The 20,322-nt window shown below is 44.6% G+C and overlaps 1 protein-coding gene across 5 annotated transcripts in view; it reads right to left on the reverse strand.

Moving 5' to 3' along the window:
* Mylk3 (myosin light chain kinase 3) overlaps positions 1 to 20,322 on the reverse strand; it is a 52,313-nt gene that overhangs the window by 27,019 nt on the left and 4,972 nt on the right. For 3 of the 5 annotated variants that reach the window (XM_019206512.2, XM_019206511.2, XM_019206513.1), the window contains exons 1-3: positions 11,776 to 12,375; positions 5,885 to 5,975; positions 1,078 to 1,513 (exon numbers count right to left, since the gene is read on the reverse strand). In XM_019206512.2, coding sequence (XP_019062057.1) covers positions 1,078 to 1,513; positions 5,885 to 5,975; positions 11,776 to 12,231 — 983 coding nt within the window. In that variant the 5' untranslated portion in view covers positions 12,232 to 12,375. Of the gene's footprint in view, positions 1 to 1,077; positions 1,514 to 5,884; positions 5,976 to 11,775; positions 12,376 to 20,322 lie in introns of those variants that run through there. The other 2 variants (XM_019206514.2, XM_033759343.1) reach the window with 1 other exon arrangement.

Genomic DNA, 20,322 nt, shown 5'->3' on the forward strand with positions numbered 1-20,322 from the left:
CTCAGGCTCCCTTCCAGAACAAAGGCTGACAAACAATCTGGACTGCTCTGCCAATCACCATAGCAAACACAGAAACCAGATCTCCTCCCTGAGCCAGGCTCTGGGGTCTCAAAGTGTAGAGTAGCCCAGGGCAAACACAGGGGCACCAAGCTCCTCTGAGAAAAACCAGGAAAGCCTAGTACTCTACAGTGAGCTCTGGCACCAGGATGTGCTGCCCCACAGAGGCAGAAGGAAAGGAGGGCTTGAGAGTCAACAGGTTTCCGATCATTCTGATCCTCAGCTGCCACAATTCCACCTCCAGAACATCCAGTGTAATCCTCCTGAAAGCACCACCCTAGGACTGGCCCTCTTATTTAGGATTAATTAAAAGCTGGCCTGAGGAACCAGTGTGGTAATTAGGGGCACTGATCCTGGAGACCAGTAACTGGACTCGGATCCTAATCGGAATCCCTTGGCAGCCACAGCACTCTGAGCCTGTTTCCCCTTCAGTAAAATGGGGATCAACAACCACCCCTGCTTGCTGAGCGTATCATGGGAACAAAGGGACGCCTGCAAAATGTGCAGCGACTGCCTGCTCAGGGAAAGCGCTCTATAAACCCCATTTTTAACTGTTATTATTGATTTTAAGACCTGATGATTCTTAACCCTGCTCCCTGTTAGTCACCTGGAGAGTGTTTTTTAAAATATGTTTAAAGCAGGACTGGGGGTGTAGCTCAGTACTTGCCCAGCATGCATGAGACCATGAGCTCGACCCCCAACATTGCTTAACAAAACAAAGCAAGAAAAAACAAACAGGCAGACAGAAAACAACAAAACAATGCCCAAGACTCACTCCAGAATAACTGAATCAGAATCTGTGGGCATCAGTGCTTCTTAAATCTCCCTAGGTAATTCTAGTGGGCAGCAGGTACAAACCAGTCCTCTAGGCTCCCAAACGTGGGGTCTTCTCTCCAGGAGGCTGGACTAGCCCTCTGCATGTGGCAGTCACTCAACATATGTCTCTGGCCCACTGGCCATGCTGCACCTGAGGCCGGACATTAATCTTTTCCCTTCCCCGGAAAGAAGTGGTCCCCTTACCTTCGAGGTACTTCTCCACCACTGCGAGCCGTCCCGGTCAGGGCTGGGGGCCCCAGGGGCCCTGCAGACAGAGGGATGGGCCCTGACATTAGCCTCATGCCCTCCTCCGAAAGCCGAGTGTCAGGCCTGCTGGATGATGCTCCTTGTCTTGCACCTGATGCCACCTCCTGGCTAGCGGGAGCCTCGCCAACCCTGTCAGGTACTACAGATGATTCCAGGCCATTCCGGGGGTTCTCACTGGATGTTTCCAGAGCTTTGGCACAGGCCTCTGCGGGCAGCAGCAGGTCACCAGGGGACACCTGTCCTGGGCAAGGAACTCCATCTTCCTGCCCTGATGAGATCCTCGCCTGGGAGAGAAGGGCAGCTCCCGTCCCTGACGCTGTGATGGGGGGCAGCCTCTCCACCGTCCCGGCTGGCAGATTCACCTTTTGGCTCTCTATAGGAGAACAGGTAAGGTAAAAACAATTCACTCTTGGAAGAGTCTAGGACAAAGATCTTGCAAAATAAGTGCATTTATTGCCCCACTTTCATAGTGGTCAAAGGCGGAAAACACCTCAAACGACCGTCAGGGAGTTGTCGGAAAGGGGGAGCACCCACCCAACGGGATGTTGCACAGCCATAAAAAATGAGAAATTACTCTCATTACAGGCAGCTGTGGAATGATCGCAGCATATAATGGCAGTGAGAAAAGCAGAGGGGAGAACTGGGGTGCAGAACCTGTTAGGAGCTGTTTACGTAAGAAGGGAGAACGTGTGTGTCTGTGTGTGTGTGTGTGTGTGTGTGTGTGTGTGTGTGTGTGTGTGCGCGCGCGCATGCGCACGCGCGTGCATATAACCGCGTACAATGTGCTCTGAATAGACTGGAGCTCCATGGGAAGACAAAGCTTTTCAGATGGGGAAGAAGATGGTACAGGAAACCAGGGTGGATGCTAGATTTCTTCTAACGTACCTTGCTTTGTCAATGTGACTTTGGAACTGTCAGGCTCGATCTGGCCACGGCCTGTTTCATGAATATGTTGTTAAATTCTAAACTTTGATTTCAATGGGACGTGATCAAGAAATAGCACACTGGTTTTATCTATAGAATTATTTTAGACAGTGTATAATCAGCAACGAGACATTTTCTCTCATCTTACAGAGCTCCATATTCTTGTCTTCAATCATTTCATTAAAAAAAAAAGCTTTCTGCCCCCATCCTCTTCTGTTTACTATGTATGCAAGGTATACTTGTGTGTTGTTTTGTCAAAAAAAAAAAAAAAACAACAAAACCTAGGGTACTACTATTTTCTAAGCCATGATGTGAAGTCAACAATCTTATGGCCACATAGCACAAAGCAAATTCAGATCTCATGGCTAATTTTATTTATTTTTTTTTTTTTTGGTTTTTTTGAGACAGGGTCTCACTACGTAGTTGAGACTGACCTGGAACTCACTATGTAGCTCAGGCTGACCTCAACTCACAGTGATCCTCCTGCCTCAGCCTCCCGAGTGCTGGGATTACAGGCGTGCGCCACCATGCCTGGCCTCATGGCTAATGTTTTAGTAAAACTTCACTTAATATAATGCCTGTGAAGTATGTTGCTGTTCTATGAAAGCCATCTGATCATTATATGTGAGAAGTTTTATTTATAATTCACAAGAAAGCTGATCTCCAATTTTAAATGTGGGCAAACAAAGCATTTTCTTAACAAATTTTAAAGCAATTTTTATTTTAAATGCCTTAATAATTCATTAGATTTTATCTGAGTCTTATAAAAATAATTTCTAGAAAATTCTTGACATGTAGTTGGCTTTTTATGGTTTTGTCTTATTCTGCCACAGATTAGGAATACTTTTCTTTTTTAAAAAAATCTCTCCTGGGCTGGGGATTTAGCTCAGTGGTTGTGCTGCTGCCTTGTAAGTGCAAGGACCCAAGTTCAATCCCCGGTACCCCCCACCAAAAAAAATCTCTCCTAATAAAGCAGCAGAACATCCGTGTTTAGGAACCACAGGAGACAACTGATGCAGACAGATGAAAACTGTCTTAATGTGCACAGAACAACTTCACAGCCTCCCCAGCTAGCCTGGCTCTGTCTCTGCACACTCCCGACCATGCGCCTCTCTACCACACCTGTACTTTTTTTCATGTTAAGCAGTATCACTCTCTCCCTGTCCTAGATTAACTTTCTAAAGTTGAGGTGTAGTCTTTTTCCTTTTAAGCTATGCAGTAATTGAGATGTTCGGATGCCAGTATGTACTATTTCTGTTTCTCACATTTTTGCCCTGTGCAGTCACCTAACCCTTCCACCACAGCAATAAATCAGGTGAAAATAGCTCTGTGTTCAGTTGAATTTTCCAGGCACAAATTTAGTTTCGTCAATTCGTTTATACATTGGGAAAGATTGGTTTATTAACTGTTCAGTGTAACTGCACTTGTTTTACCAAGCTGGAAACTTGGAACTTTTTAATTCTAATTATCATTACCTGGATATCAGATTATTTTTTCATGTGATGTATATGTAGTGTCTCATGACTGGAGTTTGGTTTGTTACATAGTATCTGTACTCCCTGCGTTTTCAAGCACTATTTTGAAAACAGATAATGTATTTCTCCAAACAATAGTTTTTAGCAGATAAAACAACCGCAGCCCAGGGCCGGGGATTTAGCTCAGTGGTGCCACTGTCTGCCTCAAAAAGCTCAAAGTCCCAAATTCAATTCCCGAAACAAAAACAAAAACCCAAAATCACAATCCTCAGTAAAACACAATACTCCTCAAGATGGCTAAAAACCAGATACAAACTAACATTTCTGGGCAGAAGGAACACAGAATGGGACGTTATGGAGAAAAGATAAGACCACAAAGTACAGCACAATCTTCCCCGCCTGAGTTACCTGATAACACCCATACATCTGCTTTGACCCAAACTACAAATATTTGCTCCAACCCCTACAGTGATAGATATCTTCCCAACCCCCTATTAAACTCTCTGCCTTTTCTTTGTTTGCCACTGACAGCTTTGTTGCCCTCAGTTGCCTACACCCAAGTGAATAAAGCTTGTGCCTTGTTGCCTTCTACTAGCCTGCTCAGGCCGGGCGTGGTGGCACAACCCTGTAATCCCAGCACTCGGGAGGCTGAGGCAGGAGGATCGCTGTGAGCTCGAGACCAGCCTGGGCTACACGGTGAGCTCCAGGTCAGTCTCATACATAAGTGAGACCCTGTCCCAAAAAACAAAAAATCAAAAACAAAAACAAAAAAGAAATACCTGCTTGGGTGGTCTCATTCCTCTGCCATTTGCTGCTGGAAACATGTAAATATGACAGAAAATTTAAAAAGAAGACAGAAACTGTATTTATGTGTTGTTGTTGTTTTGTTTTGTTTTTTGAAACAGTGTCTCACTGCATAATTCAGGCTGGCCTTGAACTCACTGTGTAGCCCAGGCTAGCTTCAATGCAACGTGATTCAGCAGCTCAGCTTCCCTAATGCTGGGATTATAGGTGTTTACAACCACACCGGGCTGAAAATGAAACTGTTAAAAGGCAATCTACAAACAATGTAACCCATTTATTTCTCTGCCAGGGGAAAAGGGGAATTAAAGGAGGTTGGAGAGAGCTGGGCATGTAGCTCAGTGGTACCGCGCTTGCCTCGCAAGCACAAGGTCCTGAGTTTGATTCCCCATACCCCCCCCACACACAAAAGGAGGTTGGAGAGAAGATGTGGGTAAGAGGAAGGGATTATAGAAAGAAACAAATTCTATTATGCACATGTACCCCCCAATGATAGTAAACTGCACGTATTGCAAACAAACATGTACTAAAAAAATATTCACTAGGGGTGCTTGTGGCTCTAACTCCTGGAGTACAATGATACAGGTCTACTCTATCCCTTTCGAATCATATATTATATAATCATAAAACCTGGGGCAGGGTCTTGCTGCATAGTTCAGGCTGGCCTTGAACTTGTGACAACCCTCCTGCCTCTGCCTCCCAAGTGTTAGGATTATAAGCATGTGCCACCATACCAGCATATATGTATATATATATATAGTTCTGTTACATTAAGATTAGAGACAAGTTCTGTTATGCAATGACTCCAAGACAAGGTTTCTGGCGTTTCTGTTGTTGCTGCTTTGAGATGGGGTCTCACTATGCAGTCCAGGCTGGCCTTGAACTCATTGTGTAGCCCAGGCTGACCTCAAACTTGCAGACATCTTCCTGACTCAGTGTCCCAAGTGCTGGGATTACAAGCGTGCATCACCATGCTCAGCTAAAAAAAAAGTTTTTATATTTTATTTTCACATTAAAAATCAGTTGGACTTGCTTCAGCCTCAATGTATTTATGTAAAATTAAATGAATGCTAGCAGTAAGCTGCACTTTTTTCTACACAGGAAGTAAAGCAAAATGAAATAAAATCAAGACTATTAACAAGTTGGTGGCATGGCCAACATTGAAAGGTGCTATTACAAGTGATTTCATTTTTTTTTTTTTTTTAGAGACAGCATCTCAGGCTGACCTCAAACTCATGGTAGTGGGATTACACGTGTGTGCCACCACACCTGGCAGTGTTCCTTTTATTTGTTTAAACTGGGTTTCACTACGTCACTCAGGCTGAATTCCTAAGCTCAAGCAAGCTTCCCATGTCAGCATCATCGGTAACAGGCACGCACCACAATGCCCAGCTCCAAGCACCTTCAAAACACTAGGCACATCTACAATTGTGTATCTATAAAGACAAAAAGAACAGCCAAAAAAGGAAAAAGCAGGTTCAACAGTTTTCCACTGGTCACACTATTGTATTTTTATATGGGAAACAGCGAATGAGCCCACTCACCTTCCCAAGGCTCCCTGAGGGCAGCTTGCGCACCCCTGGTGCTCAGCGTGTGCTTTGGTTTTGCCCCCTTCTCCTCCGCTGGCTCTTTGTTCTAAAATAATAACCATAAAAACAATCATCACCAACATCATTCAGGTCACAAACCTTTGTGGACCACCTACCATGTGCTTAAGATAAAGGTATTTCGGTTATTAGGCATCTCGTCACAGTACTATTAGAAGATAAAAACTATCTAAATATTATCATTTAGAGGCAAAGTCACCAAGGCCTCCCCAAGGTTATAAAACTTAAAAGAAGAGCCCAGTTTCAAATCCAGAACTCAAGTCCTTTCCAGTCCTTCTATTTATTGCTGGTGATCTGCGGGCCCAGCCCCAAACAGGGGTTCTGACTTCTGCTTAGCAGGGAAAGGGTATTACACTGAGGACTCAAGGCTGCCTGGCAGCCTCGTGGCAGACCCCAAGGTCACCCTTTTCCAGGACGCTGTGAGGCCAAGAACACAAACACTCCATCTCACCTTGCTTAGCCTCACCACTTGGTCTAACTCCGTAAGCTCTCCGTACCTCATGTTCACATCTGCACACTGGGATCTATGAACTGCTCAACAGAGCTGATGATTTTGTCCTGCCTGAAGCCAAATGACAGCAGTGTCAAATGCATCCACTGTGTAAAGGTGGCAGGTACGGCCCAGGGGACCTTTCAGCAGCTTTTCCTTAAATCTGAGCCTGGGCAAGCATACCTGGGCTTTCAGGCCTGAAATAGCCCACAGGGAGCTCTCAAGCAAATATCCTACACCCTCTTACCTCTTGCTGGGCTCCAGAGCTTTTAGAGGCTTCAAGGTTCTGACTGGTTCTAATTCGACTTCTGACTCCCAGGCCAGGTCACAGCAGAAGCTCCACTCACCCAGCACTCCCTACCATAAGGGCTTTTCTCCTGCCTTGGCTACAGTGGTTCTTAACTGCGAGTCCTGTTCTTGAACAGCTCAGGCTTGTGTAGCATTTAAAAAATGTTAGTTTTCAACATTTAATATCTGTATATTTAGATTAAACTTTTAGGATCCTTTCAGGATAGATAGAATTTGTGTGTGTGTGTGTGTGTGTGTGTGTGTGTATTTTTCTCCTCAGTGTTGGGGTGAAACCCAGGGCCTTGTGCATGCTAGACAAGTGCTCTACTACTGAGCTGGATCCCCAGCCCACCTGTTCTATATTTTGATCGTGGTGGTAGTTAGTTGGGTGTACACATTCGTTGAACTGTATGCTTCAAATGTACATAGTTTGTGTGTGTTTGCAGTTTATTGTATATAAATCATACTTAATATTATTTTATTCTTATGCTTGAATAAAAATAATTAGAAAAAAATTCTAGCTTCCTTACTTCTCTTTAAAAAACCAATAGATCTGGCAACAGCAGGCCAGGGATTTAGCTCAGTGGCACTGTGCTGGCCTTGCAAACATAAGGTCCTGAGTTCAATTCCCCTTACTGAAAAAAACACACAAAAAACCCCAAACCAACAAGCCAACCAACCAACCAACAAACAACAACAACAGCAAAAAAAAAAGATCTGGCAACTATCTATGCTCAGATAGCAAAAATCAGCTAGGGCAGTTGCTGAGTTGCCATAGACGTCACTGTTGCCCAGTGTCTCCTTGCTTCACGGGTTGAGGGTTGGGTCTGCTGCTTTTCCTAAGCTTCAGTTTCCAATTTCCTGCAGTCCTATTAGTCATGCTCACCTCTTCAGGGTTCCAGGACATTGAGTTTTGCCCTTTGAATGGTAAGGACACAACATATGGAGAACACTCAGCCCAGCACCTGGCATGTGGTAGGCACTCCATAAAAATGCTACCTGCTGCTGCTATGATTGTTAACGATGCCGTAGATGTGCCTCAGACCCTCTGCTGAGCAAAGAGCTGTCGTTTATTCTTCCGTCCTGACACTCCACAGCTGGGGAGAACAGCAGGCATTTTCACAGACCTCCTCCTATCTCACCCGACCAGTAGAAGGGACTGTCCTTGGGCAGACCTTATTGCACTCAAACTGAGCTCTCCCTCCCTCTGCTTCAGTGCACACAAGCCTAAACACAGACACAGACACAGAGACACACACACACACACACAGGCACATGTGCACACACACACACACACACACACATATACAGAGTCAGGCCTCTGTTTTCAGGACTCGACTTTCAGGACTCAACTACCTCATCCGTGTGTGCAGAAGTAGAAGAGGCCTTGAACACCACTCCTGGGGGTTGACGGTTCTGAACAGCTTGATCATGATTCTAGCCCACCTCTGGCTTGAACCTGAATTTCTGAGAGAACCCCTGGATTCTAGAAATAATCTAATTCATTGTTGCAACCAAAGTACTGCTGGGCCATCTCAAAAGAACCAAACATGACCTTTACAAAGTCCTGCCATAATTTTCAAATTTAACAGCCAGGCCTAGGATTTAACTCAATCCCACAGTGCCCCTGTTCTCTTAGAAGACCCAAAGACGGTCTCTAGATTGCCTCCGTAACTCAGTTTTCAGTACTGACAATGTGTTAAATAGCTGTGCTTGGGTCTTAGTTCACTGTCTGTCCTCTGACCACTTCCTTCGAGACCAGCCTGTGATCTTGTATCACAGTAGGCCAATGAGGAGCTGACACCCAGTTCCGAGAATGGACTCACACTTGTAGATAGTTATCTATATGTGTATGAAACCCAAGGAGCAGGGAGTGACCCAAGAAGGGCCGAGTGGAGCAATGCAGACAAGAAACGTAGCAAGAGAGGAAGCAGTTGTGTGACTTCCCCCATCCAGAAATGCCAAAATATTTGCAGCACGACAGCTAACCTTGCTAATATATAAAGAGCTCTTATAAATCTATAAGAACAAGGCAGAAAAAAAAGAAAAGAAGGACATGAACAAAAATACAATGTTTTAAACCTATGAATGATGTTCCATCTTTAAACAAAAGAAACATAAATTACATAAAAGAAATAAATTAAAACTATAGATATATCATTCTACTTGTTTTGGTTATGTTTGAACATTTCCTTAGCAAAAAGCTTTAAAAATTTTTTATGAATTGAGAAGAAGAGTTAGTGGGCCGGGGATTTAGCTCAGTGGTTCTGGTGCCTGCCTCGCAAGCGCAAGGACCCGAGTTCAATCCCTAGTATGAAAAATACAAACAAATAAAATTAACTACAAAACAAGAGTTTGCTTTCAAGAGACATATATAACCAACTGCCTTGTTTTGATTTGATTCAAATAAACTATAAAAATGGTATAGAGCATAAGATATGTGAATAGCAACTTTGGTAATAGAAATTATCAACTTTTACTGTTTAGATATAATAATAATGTGTGCTTAGCTTTTTAAAAAGAGCCCTTATCTTTTAGATAGAAACTCTGAAATGTGGGCCGGGGATTTAGCTCAGTGGTTCCAGTCACAAGCACAAGGACCCAAGTTCAATCCCTGGTACCAAAAAAAGGAAAATAAATTCAGAAATGTTTATGAAAGACGTAATCCAAATGTCTTAGATTTACCTCAAAATAATCTAGCTAGGGCAAAATGGGTGGGGAACGGATGACATGAACAGAGTCTTCACCTGAGAGATAGTTCACAGAATTCGCTACACACTGGGCCTTCTGTACCCGTGGGCGCTGTATCTGAATGCAATCAACTTCAGATGTAACACTTACGGGGGGAAGGCTGCACCTGTACTGAACATATACAGACCTTTTCTTCTCATTAGTTGGAAGTATGTAGTACAACAGCTATTTATATAGCAATGACATGGCATTGGCCAGTATAAGTAATCAAGAGACGATTTCTGGATGGGGAAGTATATAAGAGGCGGTGCATAAATAATATGCAAATACTATGACATTTCATCTGAGAGACTTGAACATAAGTGGATTTTGGTATCAAATGGGATCTAATCTCCCGTGGGTAACAAGTAATGAGTGTACTAATCTGTTTTTATAAATGTTTGAAGTTTTTCATATTAAAATACATGCACAATACGATCTTGTTTTACACTTACCAGTCAGGAAAAGAATTTTAAAAATTGGATAAAATGCTTTATTAGCCGCAGAGGAGGCGGTAAGCATTCCCATATGTTATGGTTAGAAGGCTAGGTTGGAATAAGTTTGCATTTGGCTTTAATCAATACAAGTTGACCCTTTGGTTAGTATTTCCCCTCCTAGGTGTGTATCATATAGATAAACTCATACTGTGTTCAAAGACATATATCTAGATATTCACTGCATCATTATTTATAGACGCTAAAGGTGAGAAACAGTATAAACAGTGATATGTGACTGGCTAGCAATTTAAGACACATTACCCAGGATGTTGTACTCTGTAACTTTAAGAACTAAGAACAGGAACTTTTCTAAGTATAAATATGTAGCCATGCCCAAAATACAGTAAATAATTTTTTTTTTAAATCAAGCATTGGGCATGGTGGTGCACGCCTGTAATCCCAGCACTCAGGAGGCTGAGGCAGGAGGATCACTGTGAGTTTGAGACCAACCTGGGCTACATAGTGAGCTCCAGGTGAGTCTCAACTACATAGTGAGACCCTGTCTCAAACCCCCCACACCCCCCAAAAAAAAATCAAGGTAAGCACATGGTGAGTAATATTTGGGTAAAACCAAAACAAAATACTGAGGGTAATGTTTATAGCAAAGTGCTTGTAGATGCATAGTCTAAATCTGAAAGAATTCAGAAAAATCTGGTACCTATAATTGCTTGTGGGCATAAGGGACGTTGTCCTAGGGACAGAGGGTGGAAAAGGAATTTCATTCTATGTGAGTGTTTTTCCCAGGTTTTGTTTTGTTTGAGGAAACTGAACCCATGGCATTCTGCATCATGAGTATTTTTTTTTCTTCTGCATATTAATTTGATTTTCTTCTTAAAGCCATGAATTGGATTCATGATGGATTTTCTTTATTGAAGCTAAGGTTGGTTATCAGTAGCGGGAGCCACTGCAGAAGTCACGTCTCCCAGCCTGGCAGACAGGTCGGGTAGGGGCTGCTGCAGGGCAGGGAGGGAGGGGGAGACTGAGGGCTATGCAGGTGAGCTCTGGGCTGCTGGGCCGGAGAGGCCCCTCCCATCTTCCTGTGACAGCCTCAGTAGGTGACACAGTCAGCGCAAACTGAACCCCTTAAGACCCCAGCTCATCCCCTGCCAGAGGCTGGTCAGTGACTGCAGAGCTCTCACATGGTTGCTAAGGGGCTGACCCTCAGCTGTCCCCAAACAGGGTGTTTCTGCTACACACTTCACCCTCATCTTTCCCCTCCCAGTAGGTTTGATTACACAACCTTTGGGAACAGCCACTGCCAGAAATGCCACCCTCCACCCTCGGGCTCTGGCTCCTGCCTCTGTTGCCCCCCAGGGGTCACTGTCAACACTCATCTCCCCACAGGCAGCTGCTCACTCCGCCCACTGCAGGACAAAGCACAAGGCTGGGGACAGGAAGGCGGGTTGTGTTTCTGCTCTGGGCTCTGTCAGGGGAAACTGACCATTCCCCACCTGTCGTTCTCCAGCCCAGGTGTGAAAGGGCCGGCAGGATCTCTGAGGGGAAGAGAAGCCCCAGAGGTGTTAAAGAAGCTTAACCACCATTGTTCCCTCCATCTTGGCTGCCTGGAGCTGCCCGAGGCCCCACAGTCCTGGTGGACACACGGCAGTTCCTTTCCCTGGGAGTGCACCAGTCAGTGGGCCGTCTGGAAATCCACCTGTGAGCTCCAAGGTTCAATCTCTCTTTCTCCTTCAGCAGGACATAAAGGAGCACAGCAAGGGGAAAGCACACCTCCAGCTCTCCTAAGACTACCTGGCTAGAACCTCCAGTCCCCACCCCAGGCCCTGAGCCTCCCCTGTAGACAGGGCAGGGAAAACAGAACCAACCTCCTCAGGGCCATCAGCCAGGCTGCCTTTCCTCCCTTGCATGATGAAATCCACCAACTTGGAGTTCTGGAAAGCAGTGCCCACGAGAGCGATGGCCCTGTCCACAGCCACCACCATCCTGAAGAGGGATTCAAGCCTGGCACTGTGCTGGGCACCATCCTGCTTCACAGCTCTCACCAGCTCCAGGACCTCAGCCTGAGCGTCAGCTGGAGAAGCACAGTCAGCTCCCGCTAGGTCCAGCCCTTGGGAGGCCTCCAGCCGCTGCAGGCCTTGCTCCAGGTGGCCCATGCCCAGGCACACACAGTGCAGTTTCTCTGCGACATCTTCCTGGAAATGCAAGAGTTTGTCCACCTTCTCATTCAGCACATTAAGCTTGTTGTCCATGGCGGTGAGACAGGCCTTGCCCAACACCGGCAGACCCCGGGAGCCCAGACTCTCCTTGGAGGCTCCTGACATGGTGACTCAGGCTTGAGAAGGGATAGGGCAAGGAAACAGAAGAGCCACAGATCCGTGGCTTTCACTTAGGTAGCGTCTGCAAGACCATTGTCCTCCGTAGCTAACAGTCTCACCCTGCAGCTCCAACCTACACTGACCACTGAGGCCGTGTGGGGAGCTTGGAGGGCTGGGTCCTCTCTGTGCTTTTGCCTTTCTTATCTCCCACTCAGCAACGGGCTGTGAGTGACAGGCTCAGTTTGGCCAGAGCCCTTCTCCTTGGGGCCCTTTTGACATCATGGCAGTGTAGAACATTCCTTGCTGAGAGGCTGCTGATGGGCAAATATTTTAAGAATTTGCCCAGGTTAGGCAGGGGTTCATGCAGCTGAAGCTAAAGGCTACGAGAAAAGTGCCCTGCTGGTAAAACATCTATGAGCCGGACTCCACAGTGAGGCGTCAGCGATCTCAGGCACTGAGATGAAGTCTCACCTATCAAATATGCATCTAATTCATAATAGAGAGCAAGTTAGAAATGGAAAGAAATAGGAAGACATTCAACCAACATCTTTTGCCGCGGTGAAATATTTGATGCTTCTGCAAATTAAAAAGTGTTTTGCCAATGCTTGAAACATGAGTTTCGACTGCCTGTTGGGTGAGTCTGCAGCCCCTCCCCAACAGGGCCCTCAGTCACCAGTCACTTGTAACTTGAAATAGAACTGAGGAACAACAGCCGAGGCTACTTGCCAACTCCACCCCACAGGTCATGTTCCCTGCAAAGCCATAGGGGGACACTTACCAGTGACCCTGTGATCCCCCAATAATGACTATGCAGGTATCAAGACCCAGTTTCTAAACTGATACAGACTCACAGGGCCCTGAAGGGCAAGGAGGCTCATTTTTCCTGAGCTTTCTAAATGTTTTAGCCTCAGAAATCCCTGTTTTGAATGAAAGTTTTATAGAAGCATCAGTAATAAACTAGAGAAGCCCAGATGCTCAGGTCATCACTGAGGTGGGACCCAAGGGGCCCACTTGAGTCCCAGCAACACCAAAGTGCAGTCTGACTTATTCTTTTCACCCAACCCCTCATCAGGAAAAATCAGGACACAGAAAGAAAGGTGCCCAAGGTCACCCAGGCACAAGGTCTCCTGAGGATGGTTTCACCATGAACTGTGAGGTCTGGGGCTGGGGTGAGGGGTGTGTCCTCCCCAGAATCCCCCTTCTGAGGAAAAGTAATTATGATACACTCTGACTGGAAATTGGACATCCCAAAGTGCCACTCAATGGCTTTGCCACTTTAAGTCACAAGTAACCTACCAATACAATGTGCCTGCTGCTCAGGCACAGAATGACCTAAACTCCTCTCCCTCCATCCCCCATTCTGTACTGGGATAGCTGCATCTAAGCAGCCCACATGAAGCCATTCCATTTCGGGGCGCCGGGTGGCCCTGGTGGAATGACCTAGGGCAGTGGTAGAGAACTTGTGGCACCCATACCACAGGGGCTCCCAGACCCTCGCTGTTGGCACACAAGCCAAGTCACCCTAGCAGCTGAGCACTGGATAACAGTTGTTTTTGCTAAACCAAAACATTAAGATTCAGCTTTAACTGCAGTGAGGCACTTTGTGGTAAATAAGTGGGTTTTGAGTTGCAGTTTGGGCTCTCGGTCTCTAAAATGTTTGCCATCACTGACCTAGGTCATGCTCAAAATAACACTGGTCTGTTTTAGCCACTGTGATTATTTAAACACACACACACACACACACACGCACGCACGCAAACACGGTGGCACATACAGGCAATCCCAGCAATCTGGTAGCCCGGCCAGGAGGGCTGGCAGGAGATCCCAAGTTCTCTTGGCGGGAGGATCCCAAGCTCAAGCGCAGCCTTAGAGTTTTAGCAACTTAGTAAGACTTTGTCTCAAAAAAAGACTTTTTAAAAAAAAAAAAAAAAAAAAAAAAAAAAAAGGGCTGGCAACGTAGCTCAGTGCAAATGGTCTGGGTTTAATCCCCAGTACTGTGAAAAGAAGGAAGGGAGGGAGGGAGGGGGGAGTGAGGGAAAGAAAGAGTCCTGAGAAAAAGAAATCAGACTGTTCAGAAGCCTTTTAATTTGATCTGATCCCATTTGTTGATTCTCAGTACTATTTCCTGCGCCACTGGGGCTCTGTTTAGAAAGTCCCGTATGTCTTCAAGAGTTTTACTTATTTTATCTTCCAGCAGATTGTTTCTAACATTTAGATCTTTGATTCATTTTTAATACATGGTGAGATATAGGAGTCTAGACTCAAAATCTGCATGTAGATATTTTCCCAGCACCATTTATTAAAGAAGATATCTTTCCTCCAGTGTATGCTTTTAGCCCCTTTGTCAAAGATCAAAACAGCTAAATGTGCCTGGGGTTGTTTCTGTGTCCTCTATTGACCCACATGTCCATCTGTTTCCGTGCCATGCTGTTTTTAATCACAGTAACTTTGTAACATAACTTCAAATCTGGCAAGTCCCTCCAGAAAAAATGGCTATCATCAAGAAATCAAATAAAAGCCGGGCGTGGTAGCACATGCCTATAATCCCAGCACTCTGGGAGGCTGAGGCAGGAGAATCACTGTGAGTTCGAGACCAACCTCGGCTACACAGTGAGTTCCAGGTCAGTCTCAACCACATAGTGAAGACCCTGTCTCAAAAAAACCAAACCAAACCAAACAAAGAAATCAAATAACAATAATAAATGCGGACAACAAGGCTGCAAGGAAAAGGGAACCCTTCTACCTTGTTGGTATGAATGTAAACTAGTACAACTGCAATGGAAATCAGTAAAACTGATTTTTTTATTTGCTCAAAAAACTAAAACTGTCAACTTACACTGTAAACTGCCATCATACTATAATGATACATGTATGCATGTTTATAGCAGCATAGTTCATAATAACCAAATCCTGGTATGATGACTTTAACTCTTTCAGGAAGACAGCAGGGGAAATAGCTGGCTCAAATGGAATTTTTAGTTTGCGTTTTTTGGAGTAATGTGGAATCTCAAGTGCTGTTTAATTTGCCTTTTTCTAATGGCCAGCAATATTGAACATTTCTTCATGTACTCACCGGCTATTTGTACTTTTTCTTTGAGAAATGTCTGATCGTTTTAGTTGCCTATCTTTTGATTGGGTCTTCCCAAAATAGTTAAAAGCATCATACCACGGTGTTACCCATGTTTATAGTGCACAATTAGTACTAAGGAAACTTTGGAAACAGCCTATATGCCCACGAACAGATGAATGGATACATAAAATGCAGCATTTATATACAGTGGAGTACTTTACTGTGAAGAAGGATAAACTTGAGGCATCTGTAGGTACACGGGTTTAGCCTCGAGACCGTAATGTTACGCGAAATCAGTCAGACACGTACGTTTAATTACTGTTTAAATACTCTCATATGAGAAAACCAAAATCTAAAAAACGGGTACAATAAAACAGGAAGTAGGGAAATCCTTTTTAAACGGGAAAGGAAATAAGATGGAGGGAGGAGGAAGAAGACGAGGAAAGGCAAGGAAGAAAGGAGGGAAGGGAAATGGGATGAAACAAGGGTTGAGAGACAAAAATGGAAGCGGAGCTTTTGCAAAGGAGAAGAGAATGCAGAGGTGGAAGGCTCGGGGAGGGACGCAGGGGAAGGGGATGGAAAGAACTAAGATGCGACATGCACTGCTTCCACATGGTACGTGGAACGACACACCGCAAACATGTGCGAACACAAATGGAGGGAACACTGGGCCGGCGATGTAGCTCAGTGGTGCTGCCACCTGCCTCACAAGTCAAGGTCCTGAGTTCCATCCCCGGTATCACAAGTAAATAAAAAATAATTTAAAAATTAGGGAACACTCTACCGCAGCTCATCTTGGGCAGGACCTATCTGCTGGACAGAAGGTACCACATCTGAAGAGGACCACCCTTTCCCCCACAATAATGCACACTTAGTACTTCCCTGTGGAACCAGGATTCCCTGACCCAAACTTTGGGAAATGGCTGCCTAGAGAAATTTCTGCAAATCCAAAGCTCAGCCCAGGGTCTCTGTCTCAGTTGATGCCAATGATGTTTGTGGAATGAAGTTCTCATCAGTCTACAGAGACAGAACTCTCCAGGACAGAGTTCCTACCAACACAGGCTGATTCACTACTATCACTGCTATGGAGATCAACCAGCAAACATGGGTTACCAAAGCTCTGGAAAAATCTTGAAAGTCCAAATGAAATGGGCAAATGCCCCGTACATAGATCTGTCTCTAAAGCTAGTCATTTAAATTACAATAGGATTTGCTTCAAGTCTCCTTGAAGCAGCAAGTGTATAAGGAAGTTCATTCACTAGCAATGGGACCTCTGCAGCCATCCACTAGTCTAGAGTCACCTCAAACCTCCCAGAGGACAGGCCAGGGCCCCTTTGGCCTGCCTGCCTTGGACAAACCAACCTGTGGGCAATTCCCATGGCCGCTGTTTGGTACTGAAGGGATGAACTGAGGGGCAGCACCAGGTGGAGCTGACAGGGGAGGGGGGAGTTCTCTGGAGGGGAGGCAGTAGCTTGGCTTTCCCAGGGCAATCAAGAGAAGTACAGGACAGGAAACCCTGACGAGTCCCAGAATGTACTCTAAGGCTCTCTGTGATGCCCGTCTGGAAGACACTCAAAGAAGTCCTTAAAGCTTCTTTGATGAAAAGGCATAACCAAGAAAACCAGCTTTGAATCCCTTTTGCTCCTCAGCCTTCAGGAGAAATAAGCTTGTGCACACGAGTTTCCTGAGGGCTGATTTGTGTCTTCTCCCCAACTCTCGCTGATACACAGGGCACAGCAAGTATTGGGCAATGCTTCTTGGGCAATGGCGCTTGTTCAGAAGATAAAAGGGGACCCTCAATCCCATAAAAAGGCAAGAGAAGAGGCAGCTGCAAGAGACTGACATGGAGCATCAACTCCAGTAACACTGTTTCCTTCTTGGACAGCCGTTCCACTCTTGGAAAAAAATAGGCTGACCTCTCTGCTTGCCCTAGGGTGGACTTAGCTTGTCATGAACCTCGAACTTCTTCCTTGGTCTTCTGGCTACCTAACAATCTTGGGTTTCATGGAATGAGAGAGATTGCGACATCTTCACTCTAAAGTGATATCAAGACTCTGACCCAAGCTGAAAGACTGACCACTCATATTTATCTCCTTCCTCTCCAGAGAGCCAACTAGAGTGATAGTAAAGGAAGAAAATACATACTATCAATGACAGAGAACAGAAGAGGGGCCATTATCAATGAATTTCTGGAAGATGGAAAGCTACTGTAACTAGAAAAACAGGAAAGAGGAAACCATACCTTGGACCAGGAACAGGTGAATACAGACAATCGTAGAACCAGTCTGCCCTATAAAATCCCACAGAAGCCTCTGGACCTCGAGACCCCAGGTGGATCAGAAATGCAACACTGATAAACGAATTCAGTCCACTCTTCTTTCCCCATACCACTGCACAGAGAAACATGGCCAGGAATCCACCTCCCTCTAGTCTATTTCTGGGTCCATATTATAATAGCTCTATGCACTGGCACTGGGAGATACCTCAGAAGCTCCCCACTTCACCACCCTCAACAAACCCAAGCAGTTAACAAGCCTTAACCACCCACCCAGTTTTTAGAACCTTATTCTGAAATACGCATAGGCAAGAAAGGATTCCCAGGTACGCTAAGAATGTGCCCAAGATGAAAAGAGGAGACCAAAACAAATAAAAACATAGTCATGGAGGAAACAAAGAAAATGAGAAACAGAAGAAAGTTTCAAAAAGACTATCATTCACAGCCACAGGAAAGTATGTGAAAGTTGATCCTATGGAATATGAGAGGTCTCAAGCATTTAAAATATGAGAGTCTACAAGGAGAAAAAATGAGAACCAAGACCTGTCATGTAAAGGTACAAGATCCCAATAATGACTGTAACTGTACTGTATGCCTAAAATATACCAATAAACTCAATTTAAAAAATTTTTAAAAAATGAGAATAAAATTTCAAAACTCCAAGCTATGGATTAGAAAATAAAGACATTACTTTAGAAAACAGAACTAGGGCTGGGGCTTTAGCTAAATGGTCCCGCTGCGTGCCTCATAAGCACAAGGTCCAGAGTTCAATCCTCAGTACCAAAAAGAAGAAAAAAGAAAAGAAAACAGAACTGAAAAAATAAAGGCATATACATAAGGAGAGAAAAGATGTTTGACTCTGGATCCAGCTGTTCTCACATATAATTAATTAGAATTTCAGGAACAAAAAAAAGAAAAAGTGAAAGATTTTATCAAGAAAATATTGCAGTCATTTTGCAAATTTAGAAGGATAGACCCTTGGGTGTTTTGGTTTTGTTGTCATTGTTGTTGTTTTGGAGTCAGGGTCTCACTATGTTGCCCAGCCTGGAACTCACAATAGTTCTACGGCAGCCTCCCACGTAGCTAGGATTACAGGCATGCTTTATCACACCCCACAAGGATAAAGAAAGGATTACAAAAGCTCTATGAAGTAAAAGAAAATCACTGAAATCAGAATAACATCAGAATTCTCATCTTAAAAATTAGATGCTAGAAGATAGTTAGGTTCCATATAGAATACTAGATCAGAAAGCACTTCCCCTCAGAGTTTGTTAGAGGAGAGAATGAAAAGTATTATGACTTGCAAAGATCCAAAACAATCTATGTACTCTTTGCTTTTATCTCCTTATGCATCCTTAAGGAAAGTGCTCTAATAGAAGAAGAGGGAGAAGGGAGAAGGGGGAGGGAGGGAGGGAGGGAGAGAGAGAGAGAGGGAGATGGGTAAGGAGGTAGCAACTTCTGGCCCAAAGTTGAAACAGGTGAATGAAAACTCCCCAAAAAAGAGAATTCTGAAAGGGAAAAGAGAATATACAATATTAAGAGCATGGAATCAGCCGGGCATGGGGGCACATGCCTGTAATCCCAGAACTCGGGAGGCTGAGGTAGGAGGATCACTGTGAGTTTGAGACCAACCGGGGCTACATAGTGAGTTCCAGATCAATCTCAACTACATAGTGAGACCCTGTCTCAAAAAACAAAATAAAACAAAAAAAGAGCACGGAATCAGACTGAGTGTGACCCCTGCACTTACCAGTTATTAGCTAGAATTATAGCCAGTGTTTACTTAACCTAAGTCTCTATGTCTTGTTCTGCGACATAAAAATAATAACCACACAATGCAGTTGCCTGGAGTTGGTGGGAGGGTTACAGGAGAATGCTTTAATGCCCCTAGAGCAACATGTGACACTTAGGAAGAGCTCCTAAGTTAGCCGTCAGCGTGGCAACGGCAGACAGGGCAAAGAGGGAACAAAAGGAATTAGAAAGGTCAAGAAAATCAGAGTTCTTACAACAAAGAATTATATTAAAATATAATAATTGATTTTGCAATGAATATTTTTAGCTATTAATACTGCATACACTTCACTAAGTAAAAATAGCAATGTAATCTACTGGAAGAGGGAAGGCAGGAAGTATAAGCGCCACGTCTTCATTTGTCTTAATAAGAAGCTCATAGGGCCAGGGATTTAGCTCAGTGGTGCCGCTGCCTGCCTCACAAGTGCAAGGTCCTGAGTTTGATCCCTGGTCCGAAAAAAAATAAAAAAAGAACCCCATAGATAACAGACAAAGCCAATAATGAAGAAATACGGAGGCAAATAGAAGAAACCACTAAAAGACTTCCACGTTTGCTCTGAGGACCAGGACAAGCAGCAGGTTAGGCAGAATTCCAGGCACAGCATCTAAGGGACATTTCATTGATTTTTGCGTTTATCAAACAGTGCATGTGGAATTGAAGAGTCTTGTTCTAACGAAATCAAATATTATGAGAATTTTCCAAGACAGAAGGTAGTTGTCTTTTCTACATTATGCAAATGCTTCATGGGCTAGCTGCATACCCGGAACTAACATCACCTATTTTTGTTTTTTGGGGTTTTTTTTTGGGGGGGGTACTGAGGATCAAACTCAGGACCTTGCACTTGCAAGGCAGGCGCAGCACCACTGAGCTAAATTCCTGGCCCAACTTCACCTCTCTGAACACAGCTTAGGAGGCTCATAACAGCAGATACTCACAGGGTTACGTGAGTGTGAATATTAA

This window comes from Fukomys damarensis, unplaced genomic scaffold (genome assembly GCF_012274545.1).
Source record: "Fukomys damarensis isolate Sample0158 unplaced genomic scaffold, DMR_v1.0_HiC HiC_scaffold_37, whole genome shotgun sequence".
NCBI classification, from domain to species: Eukaryota; Metazoa; Chordata; class Mammalia; order Rodentia; family Bathyergidae; genus Fukomys; species Fukomys damarensis.